The sequence below is a fragment of the Mya arenaria genome, chromosome 2 (genome assembly GCF_026914265.1).
Source record: "Mya arenaria isolate MELC-2E11 chromosome 2, ASM2691426v1".
NCBI classification, from domain to species: Eukaryota; Metazoa; Mollusca; class Bivalvia; order Myida; family Myidae; genus Mya; species Mya arenaria.
Genome location: NC_069123.1, coordinates 52,037,941 through 52,053,131, shown reverse-complemented (window position 1 = coordinate 52,053,131; position 15,191 = coordinate 52,037,941). Strand labels below are relative to the sequence as shown.

Genomic DNA, 15,191 nt, shown 5'->3' with positions numbered 1-15,191 from the left:
AAACGACTCAAACTGACGTTCAATCTTCATGGAAATTGACAACCCTAGTCTACCTGTTGCACCAATATCAGCTTGTTAAAATATTACATGTAAATGAAATAAACAAGCTGGAAGGCAGCATAGTAACTGCCAGCGCTCATCAGATGGAGTTGTTCTTTTTCATCAATTATTAAAGCCAGATTTAAGGCCTTGCTTCTGTGTTCACATTATTGTCTCTTGAAACATGTGTACCAAGTTTCATGTGAATATCTTATAGTTTTCTGAGTAACAGCCAAGGTTATTAAAGTTCTTACATGATGAGGCCAAAGCAAGACATTACCTTCACTTTGATCTTTGAGAAACAGATGAGCTTATAATGGTGTGACTGTGGGAGTATATATGACTATTGCGATAATTTCATTACCCATAACTAAACACCATTTTCTAACACTTCATCTGCTAGTTAAAAGATAATACCATGGTTAAACAAAAGTAAAAGCTGTTCAAATGACTAATTTGCATTATTCTAAGTATTTGGATACATTTCTGCATACAAATTGGCGTATTTAAGATCATAATGATCTTCATATTTAAATTAAGTAAATAGAAACACAGTCTCAATAAAGTTTGGTATTAATGAACATTGATTTTGATAATATTTCTAATTGTGAATAAGAATAAATGATTGTAAAAATTGTACAATACTTTACTGTACATGCCTTTATCACTAATAACATTTCTTCCCATCTTAAAGAAAACTGTTTTAAGGTAGCAATATAAGTTACAAAGTATTTGCTGTTCCTTTATAAGCTGTTCCTTTTGAGTAACTCGTTTACAGGTTTTAGGCCACACAAATATAAATATATAAGCTATAACCACTTGTGCACTTTGAATATCAACTTATGTTACAGTGCAGTTGTCTCTATTCAAATATGTTACTACAGGATAACCGGAAACAAACTAGATCTGCACCTGAAGGGGGCAAACACCCAGTGTCCAGCGATATAGTTCATGGAGTGGCCAGATACCCAGTCTGCATCCAGTTTCTTCAGGCCAGCTAGGAAGTACACTATAAATATCTGAAATACACAGAACTTCCACTATCATTGTATGTTTGATGTGTTTTAAAATACATTTGTAGGCATAAAGAGATAGTTTGGTACTGTTTAATATTATTAGAGTTCCATACAAACAGGATTATTTCATTATTTTATGCAATTACAAGTGAAAACAAGAGCCGTCGTAAGACAGCGCGCTCGACTACACCGCTTTGACTTAGACTACAATAACGATGTAATAATACCAAGTTTGGTCTCTTTATGTCAAACCTAACTACAATTAATCGATACATAAGGTGACTTTGATGCTGCCCTCCCACCAGCCTGCCAAAACAATGACGCAAGTCATTCAAATAACTTGATTTCCCGTTATGAAAATGTGAAGAATATACAATTATGCCTTTCAAAGGAAATTATGAATAAAGAATAATATGGAGTTATCTAACCTCATCATGTGATGGCCCTGAACAACTGTGTGAAGTATTAAGTCAATTGAATGTAGGGTATTGGACTTATAAGTGAAAATCCCAACTTGCCCTAAAACTTTAACCAGACGCCGACGCCGACACCGACGCTGGGGCGAGTAGTATAGCACACCTATTCTTCGAATAGTCGAGCTAAAAATGTATTAAATTAATTGACATGTGATAACGTAATTCATAGATTTTACCACTTTGATAGCTCATTCACCTTGTAGGGTGGTAAACAGATGAACATAGAATTTCCCCATTTCATATAAAATGTTTTAAGACTCCATCAATACAAGTGGGTGGGGAAGGCTATAAGTACAAATCTGATTAATTATGTCCCATTTACATCTGAAAAATATTGAAACAACTCAAGAAAAACACCTAAATTTACTTTCTGGTCACGAAAATACAAATATCTTTCAAAAATAACAATAAATCACCAGAAATTAACATGGTATAGCTGTTTGAATAATGTCAAACATTTTTGCACCTAAATTTATCCCTGATTTCATGGCATGTGTGTCTGTATGCAGAATGCTTTTTAAACTCAATTCTATTTAAATACCCTTTCATAAAATTACTTATCTCTCAGAAACCACCTTAAGCATAAACTTACATGTAGGATGTTTGCTAAAGATTGAACAAAAAGACATAAAACATGACCCTTTTTTGCTATATACAAAAAAATATTGTTTTGGACATTCAAACCCATTTTTTCAGTGGTGTTTTCAGACCATTTTGGTGCAAAAATAAGCCCTAAACATAAACTTTTTTACCAAATGTAAGTTTTGATTAAAGATATATATACAACTAGAGATTGCTTTTTTGAAAAAGCGCATGTCTCCCCCATTGTGTGGTCGTAGGTGAGAAATAATCAATGATGGATCCCAAAATCAATAGGGGCCATCAACTAGTCATGACTAACTGGCATACCAAGTATGAAGTTCCTGGGTGTAAACGTTCTTGAGTTATTGAGCAGAAACCGGTTCTTCACCTCAAGGTCAGTGACCTTGACCTTTGACCAACTGATTGCAAAATCAACTAGACATCATGACCAACCTCACTTCAAAGTTTGGTGAACCTAGATCAAAGCATTCTCCTGATATTGCACGGAAATATTTTTTTACATTAGAGGTCACAGCGACGTTGACCTTTGACCTTGTGACCCCCCAAAATATAGGAGTTTTCTAAACCTCATGATCAACCTCCCTACCAAGTTTGGTGAACCTAGGTCAAACCATTCTCAAGATATTGAGCGGAAATGTTTTTTACATTGGGGGTCGCCGCGACCTTGACCTTTGACCTAGTGACCCCAAAAACAATAGGGATCTTCTACACCTCATGACCAACCTCCCTACCAAGTTTGGTGAACCTAGGTAAAACCGTTCTCAAGATTTTGAGCAGAAATGTTTTTTTATATTGGGGGTCGCCGCGACCTTGACCTTTGACCTAGTGACCCCAAAAACAATAGGGATCCTCTACACCTCACGACCAACCTCCCTACCAAGTTTGGTGAACCTAGGTCAAACCATTCTCAAGATATTGAGCGGAAATGTTTTTTACATTGGGGGTCGCCACGACCTTGACCTTTGACCTAGTGACCCCAAAAACAATAGGGATCCTCTACACCTCACGACCAACCTCCCTACCAAGTTTGGTGAACCTAGGTCAAACCATTCTCAAGATATTGAGCGGAAATGTTTTTTACATTGGGGGTCGCCGCGACCTTGACCTTTGACCTAGTGACCCCAAAAACAATAGGGATCCTCTTCACCTCACGACCAACCTCCCTACCAAGTTTGGTGAACCTAGGTCAAACCATTCTCAAGATATTGAGCGGAAATGTTTTTTACATTGGGGGTCGCCGCGACCTTGACCTTTGACCTAGTGACCCCAAAAACAATAGGGATCTTCTACACCTCATGACCAACCTCCCTACCAAGTTTGGTGAACCTAGGTCAAACCATTGTCAAGATATTGAGCGGAAATGTTTTTTACATTGGGGGTCGCCGCGACCTTGACCTTTGACCTAGTGACCCCAAAAACAATAGGGATCTTCTACACCTCATGACCAACCTCCCTACCAAGTTTGGTGATCCTAGGTCATGCGGTTTTCCAGTTATCGATCGGAAACGAAGTGTGACGTACGGACGGACTGACGGACTGACGGACTACCGGACTACCGGACTACCGGACTGACGGACAGGGCAAAAACAATATGTCTCCCCCAGAGAGGGGGAGACATAAATATAATGATGTTTTTTAATAAAAAATTGACCTCAAACCTATATTGTATGAACGTGTTGGTGTAATTTTAAAGAAACAACCTTTTTTTCATTCTATTATCTCTTCTGTCTATTATTTAAAACATTCCTGTTCATTTTAAGGCAAAATTGGAATTCCCTATTTTAGTCAAAAAGACAAAATGATTCATTTTTCCAATTGAAAAGGCCCTGGTCCCATTCCAAAAATGGTGAAAAACCACTGCATCTGAATACTAGTGTTTCATTAAAACTCACTTGAAACCTGAATATGGCATAGTTCCATAATGGTATGTGGGCGTGTCTCTTATGTCTGGAAATTAGCCCATCCAAGGACCTGCAAAATATGTGTAACATTTTAAACAAGAAAACTAATACCGGTACAGTTAAAAAAGACTGACTTCTTGAAGGCATATGATTCTGTGCTCTTACCAGGACTTCAAGAAGTATCTACCAATGATCAGGATCCCTTGTCTAGACCTATTAACAAGAAATAAATTAATAAATTTTAAAATTATCCGAAAGTCACATGAAGTTTAGAAGTGATGAAATTTTATTCAGGGGAAACAACTTGTATCCATGTGGACATTAGTTTTATCAGTTGTTGTTTCCCTTGGTTATAAGCCTCCTGTGAACTAGCGTAAAATTCACAGTCAAGGGCACATAACTCTTAGATGAAATCATGAAAAATACGCCAAGCACTTCTACCACTCGTGGTTCCATATATCAAAGATACTTATAAAATTGTGGAAGTACTTTGTTCCACTTACTTTTGCCAAAAGATGCTATTACCAGACCCCAGGATAATATTGTATACACATAATAGTTTCAAGAACAAGACTTACCCGGTATGTAAACTATGAGTTAAACCAAATCTTATATGAAATACAATACCAATTTTATTGTAAAATATTAGTTCAAAACATGTTATACTGATTAGTGAGCATACAAACAATACCCGGTACAAATGGAAGATTAGAGCCCAGTTATATATTAAAATACTGGCCAATTTTCAATGTAACCAAATATTATAACATCGGATATATACATGATATAATATGGTAATTTTATACGTTCCCCATACTACCATGCTTAAAACTTCACTGGTTCTTAAACCCCAGTGTAACTTAACATTATTCCGATATACATGAGCTCTCATGCTGCATATTGCTCTGCTTATTCTGGTTTAGCTTCACCTTACCAGCATCCCAGGTAAATTTGTTTGTTTTTTCGTCTTACCATTATCTGTTAGTCTATAATGGCTCTTACCATTATATTAGTGTTATTAGGCTCTAACCAGTATCTGTTTGTGTTTACAAGTGGTTTTAAGATCAGTAGGCTTTACCAGCAACTGTTAGTGTTTAGGGTCTTACAATATCTGTTAGTGTCCGCTTGCTCTAACCATTATATGTTAGTGTCAGTTGGTCCTTACCAGTGTTTGTTAGTGTCAGATGCATCTGACTGTTGTCAGTGACTGGCAGTGGGTTGTTTCCAGTATCAGTTAGTTTAAGTGGGCTTTTATCACTGTCATTTATTGTCAGTGGGGTTTTACCAGTGTCGATAAGTGTCAACTTGGATTTAGAAGCATATGGTAGGGGCTCTTATCATTATATGTTAGTGTTGGTTAGCTCTTATCAGTGTCATTTAGCTCTTAACAGAATTTGTTAGTGTCAGTTGGGCCTTACCAATTTTAGTTTGTCAGTGTGCTCTTACCACCTACCAGTATCAGTTCTCAAATCAGTATCAGCTAGTGTCAACTTAGTGTCAATTAAAGTTTAAGTATCTGTTAGTGTCAGTGGACTCTTACCAGTATCAGTTAATGTTAGTATGCTATTACAAGAATCAGTTCATGTCAGTGGGCTCTTACCAGTATCTGTTAGTGTCAGTGATGAGAAGAAGGACACCAATGAGGCCGAACAAGTAGCTGTGGTTGTTCCAGGAGGTCTTGTCGAGCAGGAGCAGGTACCAGTAGGTCGAGACAAACAGAAGGCAGCTCACACGGAAGCACAGACCCAACAGGATACCAACTTCACCTGGATAACACACCACCTTGTCAGTTTAAATGTTCATAAAACATGTTACCTGACTTTGATTTTTAGATATTGTTATATGCAATGCAATTCTTAATTCACAGATGTTTCCCAATACCTATGAACATGACGAGATAGACAATGTACATCCAGACGAGGGGGAGGGGTTTGAGGAAGTGGAAGAGCGGGAAGCGACACATGCTCGGGTCTCCATATTCCTCAACCAGCTGACTAAGGCCTCGCTCCTGCCAGATGTCTACCAACATCAACATACCTGCAACAACAAATGCTAACAACATCAAGAATTGTCTACAAAAAGCATAAACATAATGTTAACCACAGCATTAATTTGATATTCTGAATTCACAATCAGGAGTTATGCGAAAAGCATTTGCTAGGCCTTCTTTCAACTTCTTTGCCTTGAATGAAGGCCTCATCAAAATGAGTGTCTTTTGTGGACAAAATATAATATTCATCAAATTCATTAATTTCATCACAATTCTGCAGTTAAATCTGAGTTAAATGTCTTAAAATCCATCAGATTTTATACAATTTGTACCACCTAATTATAAAGACACACCAAAAATAAATCTCATGACTCCCAGGCCAGCTGGGTCTGTAGGCCTGCACAGCAGATGAAGGAGATTGTTGATTGAGGTGAGATCCGACAGGGAGAAACCAAGGACTTCTGTGAACTGGTCCCCACTGGTCTTGGGGCTGTCTGGAGCTGCATGGTTATGGGCCCCCTTTGAGCTGGTCTTTACTCCCTTCTTCATGTCATCTACAGTACAAACCAAACACAACCATTATTATATCAGCAAATTACATTTAAGGTAACCTTCAAAAAGTGGAAAAATAAAAGCAGATCAGGGGATGTGAGATTATTTTCTTGTTGGAGGATTAAGCTCCATCACCCTTTACCATGCTTAGAACCAATTGCTGTCATTCCTGAAAGTCCAACTTTGCATGACACAGTTACAGCCCAGACATGGAAGTCCAACTGTGCATGACACAGTTACAGCCCAGACATGGAAGTCCAACTGTGCATGACACAGTTACAGCCCAGACATGGAAGTCCAACTGTGCATGACACAGTTACAGCCCAGACATGGAAGTCCAACTGTGCATGACACAGTTACGAGGGTTGATCTAGAATTACGTGGACTTTTTAAGTAATTCAAATATCATTTCACATAGAACATAGAAACTCCACATTTAATACATATAACATATCCTATATAATTCCTACAATTTTCAGAGCAAAACATAGAATTTTCGCTGAATCACAATCAAATTACGATATATGGTTGAACCCAACCGGCACAGTCCAATGACGTCAATGACGTTGCGCTCATAAAGCGTCATATTGTTTCGAAGTATTACCAACCAACACTGAGAAATGGCGCGTAATTAACTGGATATATTATAATAAACATAAATAAATAGAAAAAAAAATGAAAAAGAATGAAACAAAGTAATAATAATAATAATAATTAATTAATTAAATAATAATAATCCTTTTCAAAGTTATCCTGTTCATTAATTGTTTACATTTCTGAGCAAATATTTGCAGTAATGTTTTTGAATAACGCAAACTTTTCTTTCTCGTCCTTACATAGTAATCGAGCGACCCATCACGCCCAAACTTTTCACACGCCTAAATCGTCTCTTTAAACCCTTTGCACTTCCGTACCCTGCCCCAATGATGCTTGCTACAACACGAACTGTCAAACGGCGATCCCCTCTGATGACGTTATTCACCCCTCGTCTTCTTCTTTCCCTTTTACTTATCGTCTTCTATGGAATATTATCACACTCTTAAACATAAATGCCAGTCAAATACTAATGAACGGCACATGTTGCCTTATTTCAACCTCGGCCATCATTATCATAATCTGGGTCCGTGTTTTCCCCAATTCAACGCAAAACAAAGTCCGATGACGCCATGTTGTATTCCAGACTGTGCTTGTAATCAATTCAGAATATAACGACTTTTAAACGGAAATGACGTCAGAAATTTGAACAGTATATTTTTATGAAGTCAGCATAATATGTGACGTAATTTGGCGGAATTTTATAGATAAACATGGAAAAATAGCATGTTGTAAGAGATGTATAAAAAGTTTGTAAACGTACATTTTAGACGGTGCGCCGACCGTGCGTTCCTCTTGTTTTAGAACCCGTAATTTTTCAATACTCATTAATTTTACAGACCTAAATTTCATACCCTCTATGTAGATTACTTTGAATGAGATATTCATGAATTTAAAAATGATTTGGACGAAAAATATAGAAAATATGTAAGAAGTCCACGTAATTCTGGATCAACCCTCGTACAGCCCAGACATGGAGGTCCAACTGTGCATGACACAGTTACAGCCCAGACATGGAAGTCCAACTGTGCATGACACAGTTACAGCCCAGACATATAGGTCCAACTGTGCATGACACAGTTACAGCCCAGACATGGAGGTCCAACTGTGCATGACACAGTTACAGCCCAGACATGGAGGTCCAACTGTGCATGACACAGTTACAGTCCAGACATGGAGGTCCAACTGTGCATGACACAGTTACAGCCCAGACATGGAAGTCCAACGGTGCATGACACAGTTACAGCCCAGACATGGAGGTCCAACGGTGCATGACACAGTTACAGCCCAGACATGGAGGTCCAACTGTGCATGACACAGTTACAGCCCAGACATGGAGGTCCAACTGTGCATGACACAGTTACAGCCCAGACATGGAGGTCCAACTGTGCATGACACAGTTACAGCCCAGACATGGAGGTCCAACTGTGCATGACACAGTTACAGCCCAGACATATAGGTCCAACTGTGCATGACACAGTTACAGCCCAGACATGGAGGTCCAACTGTGCATGACACAGTTACAGCCCAGACATGGAGGTCCAACTGTGCATGACACAGTTACAGCCCAGACATGGAGGTCCAACTGTGCATGACACAGTTACAGCCCAGACATGGAGGTCCAACTGTGCATGACACAGTTACAGCCCAGACATGGAGGTCCAACTGTGCATGACACAGTTACAGCCCAGACATGGAGGTCCAACTGTGCATGACACAGTTACAGTCCAGACATGGAGGTCCAACTGTGCATGACACAGTTACAGCCCAGACATGGAGGTCCAACTGTACATGACACAGTTACAGCCCAGACATGGAGGTCCAACTGTGCATGACACAGTTACAGCCCAGACATGGAGGTCCAACTGTGCATGACACAGTTACAGCCCAGACATGGAGGTCCAACTGTGCATGACACAGTTACAGCCCAGACATGGAGGTCCAACTGTGCATGACACAGTTACAGCCCAGACATGGAGGTCCAACTGTGCATGACACAGTTACAGTCCAGACATGGAGGTCCAACGGTGCATGACACAGTTACAGCCCAGACATGGAAGTCCAACGGTGCATGACACAGTTACAGCCCAGACATGGAAGTCCAAAAGGACAGATGGAATCACAGATGGTGTGATTTTAATATGCCCACCATCAGGGACATAAGAGCATGAGTTATAGTTTAAACATAGTCATGTTCTTCTATATATATACACCACACCATCTCAAAGCTAAGATAAATGTTCATTAGGAAATCAAAGCCAATGTATTGTTCTGTAATAGTCCAAAAAAAAGTCCATGTCATTTATCTTGTTTCAGTAACTGTCATCCGCTGTTCTGGCAATTCAAGAAATGCATGACTCATTTTGTCATGTTATGGATATGGGCATAATGGTATTAGGCAAGTATCATCCTCTTGAAAGCTAATTTGTTTTAAGGGATGGCCATTGTCAACATGAAACCAAGCCCCTGTGTCAAGATGAAAGCTTCCTGTAGGAGGGAGGCTGCCAGTCTGGTAACAGTTAAAGGGCTGCAGACATGAAACATGGCACAACTAATCTGATTTTCTTGGCTTCAGATTGTTTTTCTTCAATATCTTCTCTGCAGAATTGGCTAAAAAACATGGAGAAATTCAATAAATGAGGAAGAAGGAAGTCAATACAGTTGAAAGGAGTTTTTTCGCTGACACGTGTCTTGTATAAAATGGTAATATTTAACTTTAACAATACTGTTTTACTCAGCAATGATATTGGACTTAAATTTTGTGACAAAAAACAAGTTACGAAGTACACAAACATAAAGGTTGAAAAAATTGAGCTGACTTTAAAATAACTAATAACAATTTTTTTTTTTTTCATAATTTCTCCATAAAAATCACCCAATGTATTCTTAGCAAAATGAATGGAAAATGAACAAATCAAAGCAAGAATATGGTATTTAGATGATTAATTAAGTAATAAACTGCTTAGATGGCGCAAAGAGAGTAATATACGGTTCAATGTGTATAACTATTTCTTTTTTTAACACAATCATAAAATGCTCCAAACTTTCATCACTGATTGCCCTTATGTTTAAAATAAGAATCTATTCTGAATCAACATTTCTGAGATTGACTCTTTAATGTGTAAGGGAGCCATAAAATAAATAACATCAAAACCTATATAACAGGAATTTCTGGTATTTTTTACTTATCAATTACTTATTTTCCTGGAGATTCATGTCAAAAGTGTTCACAAATCAAAGATGTAGCAAACAATTTGTTAAATGTAAATAAAGCAATTAAAGGGAATAGGCTCCAGATGATGATGTCTAAAATTTACCTAAAATTGATATAGTTGTGTACAATGCATTAATCTGTATTCATCGCGTGACTTTCACATGCGCAATACACACATCGTGGCTTCTGGGAAGAATGGTCATTGCGAGAAATTGCAAGTGCACTCATTGCAAGAATACTGCAACATAGACACAGAGCCCTTTATATCAGCATCAGTGATGTATTTGTAGATAGAAACTATTGAAAGAGGTTAACTGACAATGAAAAGGACAGCGAGGTGCTAAAGCCCCTTATCGACAGTTTAGTGTGTGAAATGATCACATGACTTGCAAGGTGTTTGAATAAAAAATCCACGCTTTTCTAAACTGGTAAACCATTATATGCCATTTTATAAAAAGGGGAAATCACCTGAAACAGCAAGATGATTGTTGCGTTTATACTTTTAATCAAGTAAAATTATTGTTATTGGCCTCATACTAGCATTAACAATTCTAGCCCTGTTTTAAGCAAATACTGTATTTGCTGATTTTGGGACCGTCTGGTGTCCCTTTAAATTAGCATTTGACAGTCCTGATCTTTCTTAATCACCAAAGACACCCTCAAAGGCAAATGGCATTTTTTTTATGAAAAATATGCAAAAACATGCACATACTCTAATAAATAGTCAAAGTCTGCACTGGCACTGTGGCCAAAACTATTGCAGTTGTTTAAAGGTCTGCCTACTGCCACTCACATATGACAATATCTGAACATTTTTCTTTAAAAGAACTATGACATGCTATAAATCAAAATTCACTTACGCACAGCATTTTGTATCCCTTATGTCAAGAGTAACAATCCGTGAATGAAGGAGCAACAGCAATCACGGCATGCATGTGTGATGCTCTCATTGTTTCATTTTGCGTCAATACGACAAAAATGATATTTCATATCAGTAATCAAAACACAATCTGTTACGAAGCCATCATACTTATACATGGGACAGTTTCATTCCTGCTTAGAAGTATTTCTGACAGAGTGATGTTATTATAATTGTAGACTATTATTTACCGCTTCGTTCCTGGCAATGCAATTAGATAAGAGAGATAACAACTGTTTTTTTCTGCCTTTGCTGTAATGAAATGCATAACAAATAATACAAGAAAACCATTGATACAAAGCATTGAAGAGTGCCATGAAACAGCTTGTGGTCTAACAATGGCATACTATATTAAATATCATAAGTCCACAGTTGAAATAAATGAATTTATCCTTTTCTTGCACAATACATGCATGCTAAATAACATGCAAGATATATTAATTATTTTCTTTTTTAAATATTTTCATTTTCATTTCTTGTGCTTTCATATTATTTTATGTATGTATTCATTTTTGAATGAATGCAATGGAAGTAAGGTCTAATAAGCCTACCTGTAGAAGCAGAGTAGCACAAGTGTTATCTGCCTGCAATATCTGCAGAGTTATGTAACTACTAGCAACCGAGTACAACAATCAAGTAATGGAAATTGAATATACATAAAACAAATTAGACATGCCAGGAAGGTTAATTATTTAACATATGTACAAATGCTCATAGGTAATAAATGATATCTACTTCTACTAGGAAAACAGTTAACATATGTTCTATATGTATAACAAAAACTATACGAGTAAAGAAAATAATAACCTAATGGCAATTATCTCTGGAAAAAAACTTAACACTACCTTCAAAATATACACAAAGTTTGAACAGAACTAACCAGAGTCGTCATCAAACAATTCCGTCATAATGAAGAGGCTCCCGCTGTCTCCGTGATACTAGAACAGTGCATCACATGACTGTCCATAATTATCCATTTCTGGCGTGCACTTCATGGCAATCACAGAAACTATCACTATCACTGCCATTAAGAGATCTCTATCTGAAACTGGAAAACATGGCTGTCTCAGCTTGCTGGTTGTCTTGGAGAAAATCATAACGTAAATGTTATCAGAGATGGTTAACAAGAGGCTCTTAACAGCCATTACGTCTAATATCAAACTCTCAGAAATTACTCCTGAATTTATTTTAATAGATTTCTTTTCTTTTTTTTAAATTGTAATTTTTGATTTTTAATAATTATACGGACACATAATTTTTAAATTACATTTTGAAAACAACAACAACAAGAGCTGTCACAGGAACATGAAAAATGCTCCCGAAAGGCCTTGTTGGACAGATACTCATTTGTTTTGTAGGCCTGTATGGACAGGTAGCCTTGACTAAGTAACATATTTTCAAGATGACATAATCTAGCTGCCCATGAGGTTTGGAAATATTGACCTGAAACAATTTTAAAGAGTAAAATATGTACATGTAATTGATAAGTCACTGCAAGATGGAGTGGATGTCAACTGTCTCTGGGCCTAAGCATTTTTCAGTTATTGATTGGAAATAGAATTTCTGCTAAAGGTCACAACAACCTTAACCTTTGGCCCAATGACCTCAAAATCAAAATGGTTCATCTGCTGGTTATGACAAACCTGCCTACCAAGCTAAAATGCCATTACATTTACAGTCGAAACTTGTTGGCTCAATATCTCATGGCTCGATATCCTTGTAGGCTCGCACCAGATTAAAAGGACCAATTTTTTTTTACTCTTTGTTCATATAAAATTCCATTGGATGGCTCGATATCTTGAGGGTCGATATTTCTCCACCCTCGATGTCATTTTCACGGTCCCAAGTAAGAATTTCACACATTGTTTTGTTTGCTTGGGTTGATGTCATTTTCGCGAGTTCAGGTAGGAATCTCACACTTTGATTTGTTTGCTTGGCTACATTTAGCAAAAGGCGCTAATCACGAAAAAATGCTTGATTTTAACATAATGATAATAAAATTTAAATGGTTAAATTTTGTCTCTGTTATCCATGTATAAATTTCAATGCAGTTTGATATAAGCTATGTTTGTTTTACTCACTGCTTAAAATTGCTTGTTTGTTGTTTTCGCATTTTTATAATAAATAAAAAAATCAAATGATATTTAAGTATCAATTGCTTGTTTGTTGTTTTCGCATTTTTATAATAAATAAAAAAATCAAATGATATTTAAGTATCGAATAAGTCATGTTACGAACTGTACGGTGAATAACTATGTCCAATAGATACTCTTCTCTTGCAGAGATAGCGTAGCCAATAACAAACGAGGTAAACAAGACTTATTGTAACAAATAAAAAAATAAAACATTCTGTAAGCAATCCCACATGGCTCGATACTCTCGAGGCTCGAAGTATTTTGGCCTGTCCCTAGAATATCGAGCCATCAAGTTTCGACTGTAATTGCAAGGATGATGGAATGTTCAATAGTCAGAAATGTCCATTTTGTGAATAAAATGTTTTAAACATTCTTTAAACACAATACATTAAGTTATAAGAATTTTAGAATTGGTTGTGAGATTCAGTTTTCTATTTTGAGTAAGAGTGACCTTGGCCTTGACCCTGGGGCCCCAAAATGCAATCCCATGAAAGTCCTTCATAAACACTTCCTATATACCAAGTTTGGTCACAATATGTCAACTCAAGTTTGGTCACAATATGTCAACTTAACTAAAGTTATTCAATTTCAACCATTTATTTTTAATAACAGTGACCTTGACCCTATGGACCCCAATCCCAACACTACAAAAATGACCATACAATGGTGATGATGATGGAATAAGAATGCCTACCAAAGGAACAAGAGCGGTCACAGACAGCTATTTTCCCCGCCTCATGGGGGCATTTTTTGTAACAAAAGCCAATCAATGGTAAGGGTAGTTTCTCAGGTACATAAGAAATGCGTAAAATTAAGAAAAGGCAATAACTCTTTCAAAAAAGGTCAAATTGCAAAAGCCTGACAATATGCGCTGCGTCACTATATAGTCATCAATCTGTGAAAGTTTGGTAGAAATTGCATGAAAAACGTAAGAGAAGTTGCGAAGAAACCAATTTTAAATGTAAACAAGAGGCCCAAAAGGGCCTATGCTCTACTGGCATGGCTATTGTGGTCATATCAATCCAGAGCATGTATGTATGGGTAAAAGGCAACAGACATATGGTTTATGTTTTGTGTTTGGCTTACCTGAAAACGTAGCACGTTCAACATCTGAGCCCAGAAAGTATTGTAAGCAGATTAGTTCCATGAACTATTTTAATATGTGCCAAGTAAAAGTCATCTGACAAAAAAAAAAATGCTTTCAAAACTGTACCCATAGTAAAAATTTCTGTAGTTTTAAAAGTTAAAAAAAGTTGGTCAAAAGGTCAAAGTCAAGGGCATCCTAGGACAACATTGATCAATTTGAACAAACATTCACAATCAATTGTGCTGAGATGGATGCACGAACACACAAAAAGATTTTCAAACCTTTCCAGATTTATGTTTACCAAACCTGTGAACCCTGGGTGTGGCCAGTAATGACACCAGGTGCATAACTTAAACATTCACAACCAATTTTGTTAATATGAATGCGCAAACTACAGAACTTAAAGCTAAAAAATGGCCTTTGGGCTTTCAACAAGAACAAGGCAGAGTAATTCACAAAATTAGCTGCAGAAGCAAAAAGCAAATTGTCTCTCAAAATCCTAGACTTGCAAATTGTCTCCCTTAACTCTAGACTTGAATTTACATGTACATGTAAACTTGGCTAAAAATAGAATTCGCTCATGCAGACCTGGCTAAAAATAGAAAGCATTTCTTTAAAACTTTCATGGCCCATAATCTAGGCATTCATGGGCGGATCTGGCTGGT

General features: G+C 37.2%; 1 protein-coding gene across 6 annotated transcripts in view; it reads right to left on the bottom strand.

Annotated features, from left to right (window-relative positions):
* LOC128206194 (vitamin K-dependent gamma-carboxylase-like) overlaps positions 1-15,191 on the bottom strand; it is a 51,092-nt gene that overhangs the window by 26,304 nt on the left and 9,597 nt on the right. For 3 of the 6 annotated variants that reach the window (XM_052908514.1, XM_052908507.1, XM_052908498.1), the window contains 6 exons: positions 12,185-12,352; positions 6,379-6,579; positions 5,917-6,072; positions 5,636-5,801; positions 4,027-4,105; positions 952-1,058 (listed from right to left, as the gene is read on the bottom strand). In XM_052908514.1, the coding sequence (XP_052764474.1) occupies positions 952-1,058; positions 4,027-4,105; positions 5,636-5,801; positions 5,917-6,072; positions 6,379-6,579; positions 12,185-12,212 (737 nt within the window). In that variant the 5' untranslated portion in view covers positions 12,213-12,352. Of the gene's footprint in view, positions 1-951; positions 1,059-4,026; positions 4,106-5,635; positions 5,802-5,916; positions 6,073-6,378; positions 6,580-7,413; positions 8,104-11,245; positions 11,836-11,855; positions 11,898-12,184; positions 12,353-15,191 lie in introns of those variants that run through there. The other 3 variants (XM_052908532.1, XM_052908522.1, XM_052908538.1) reach the window with 3 other exon arrangements.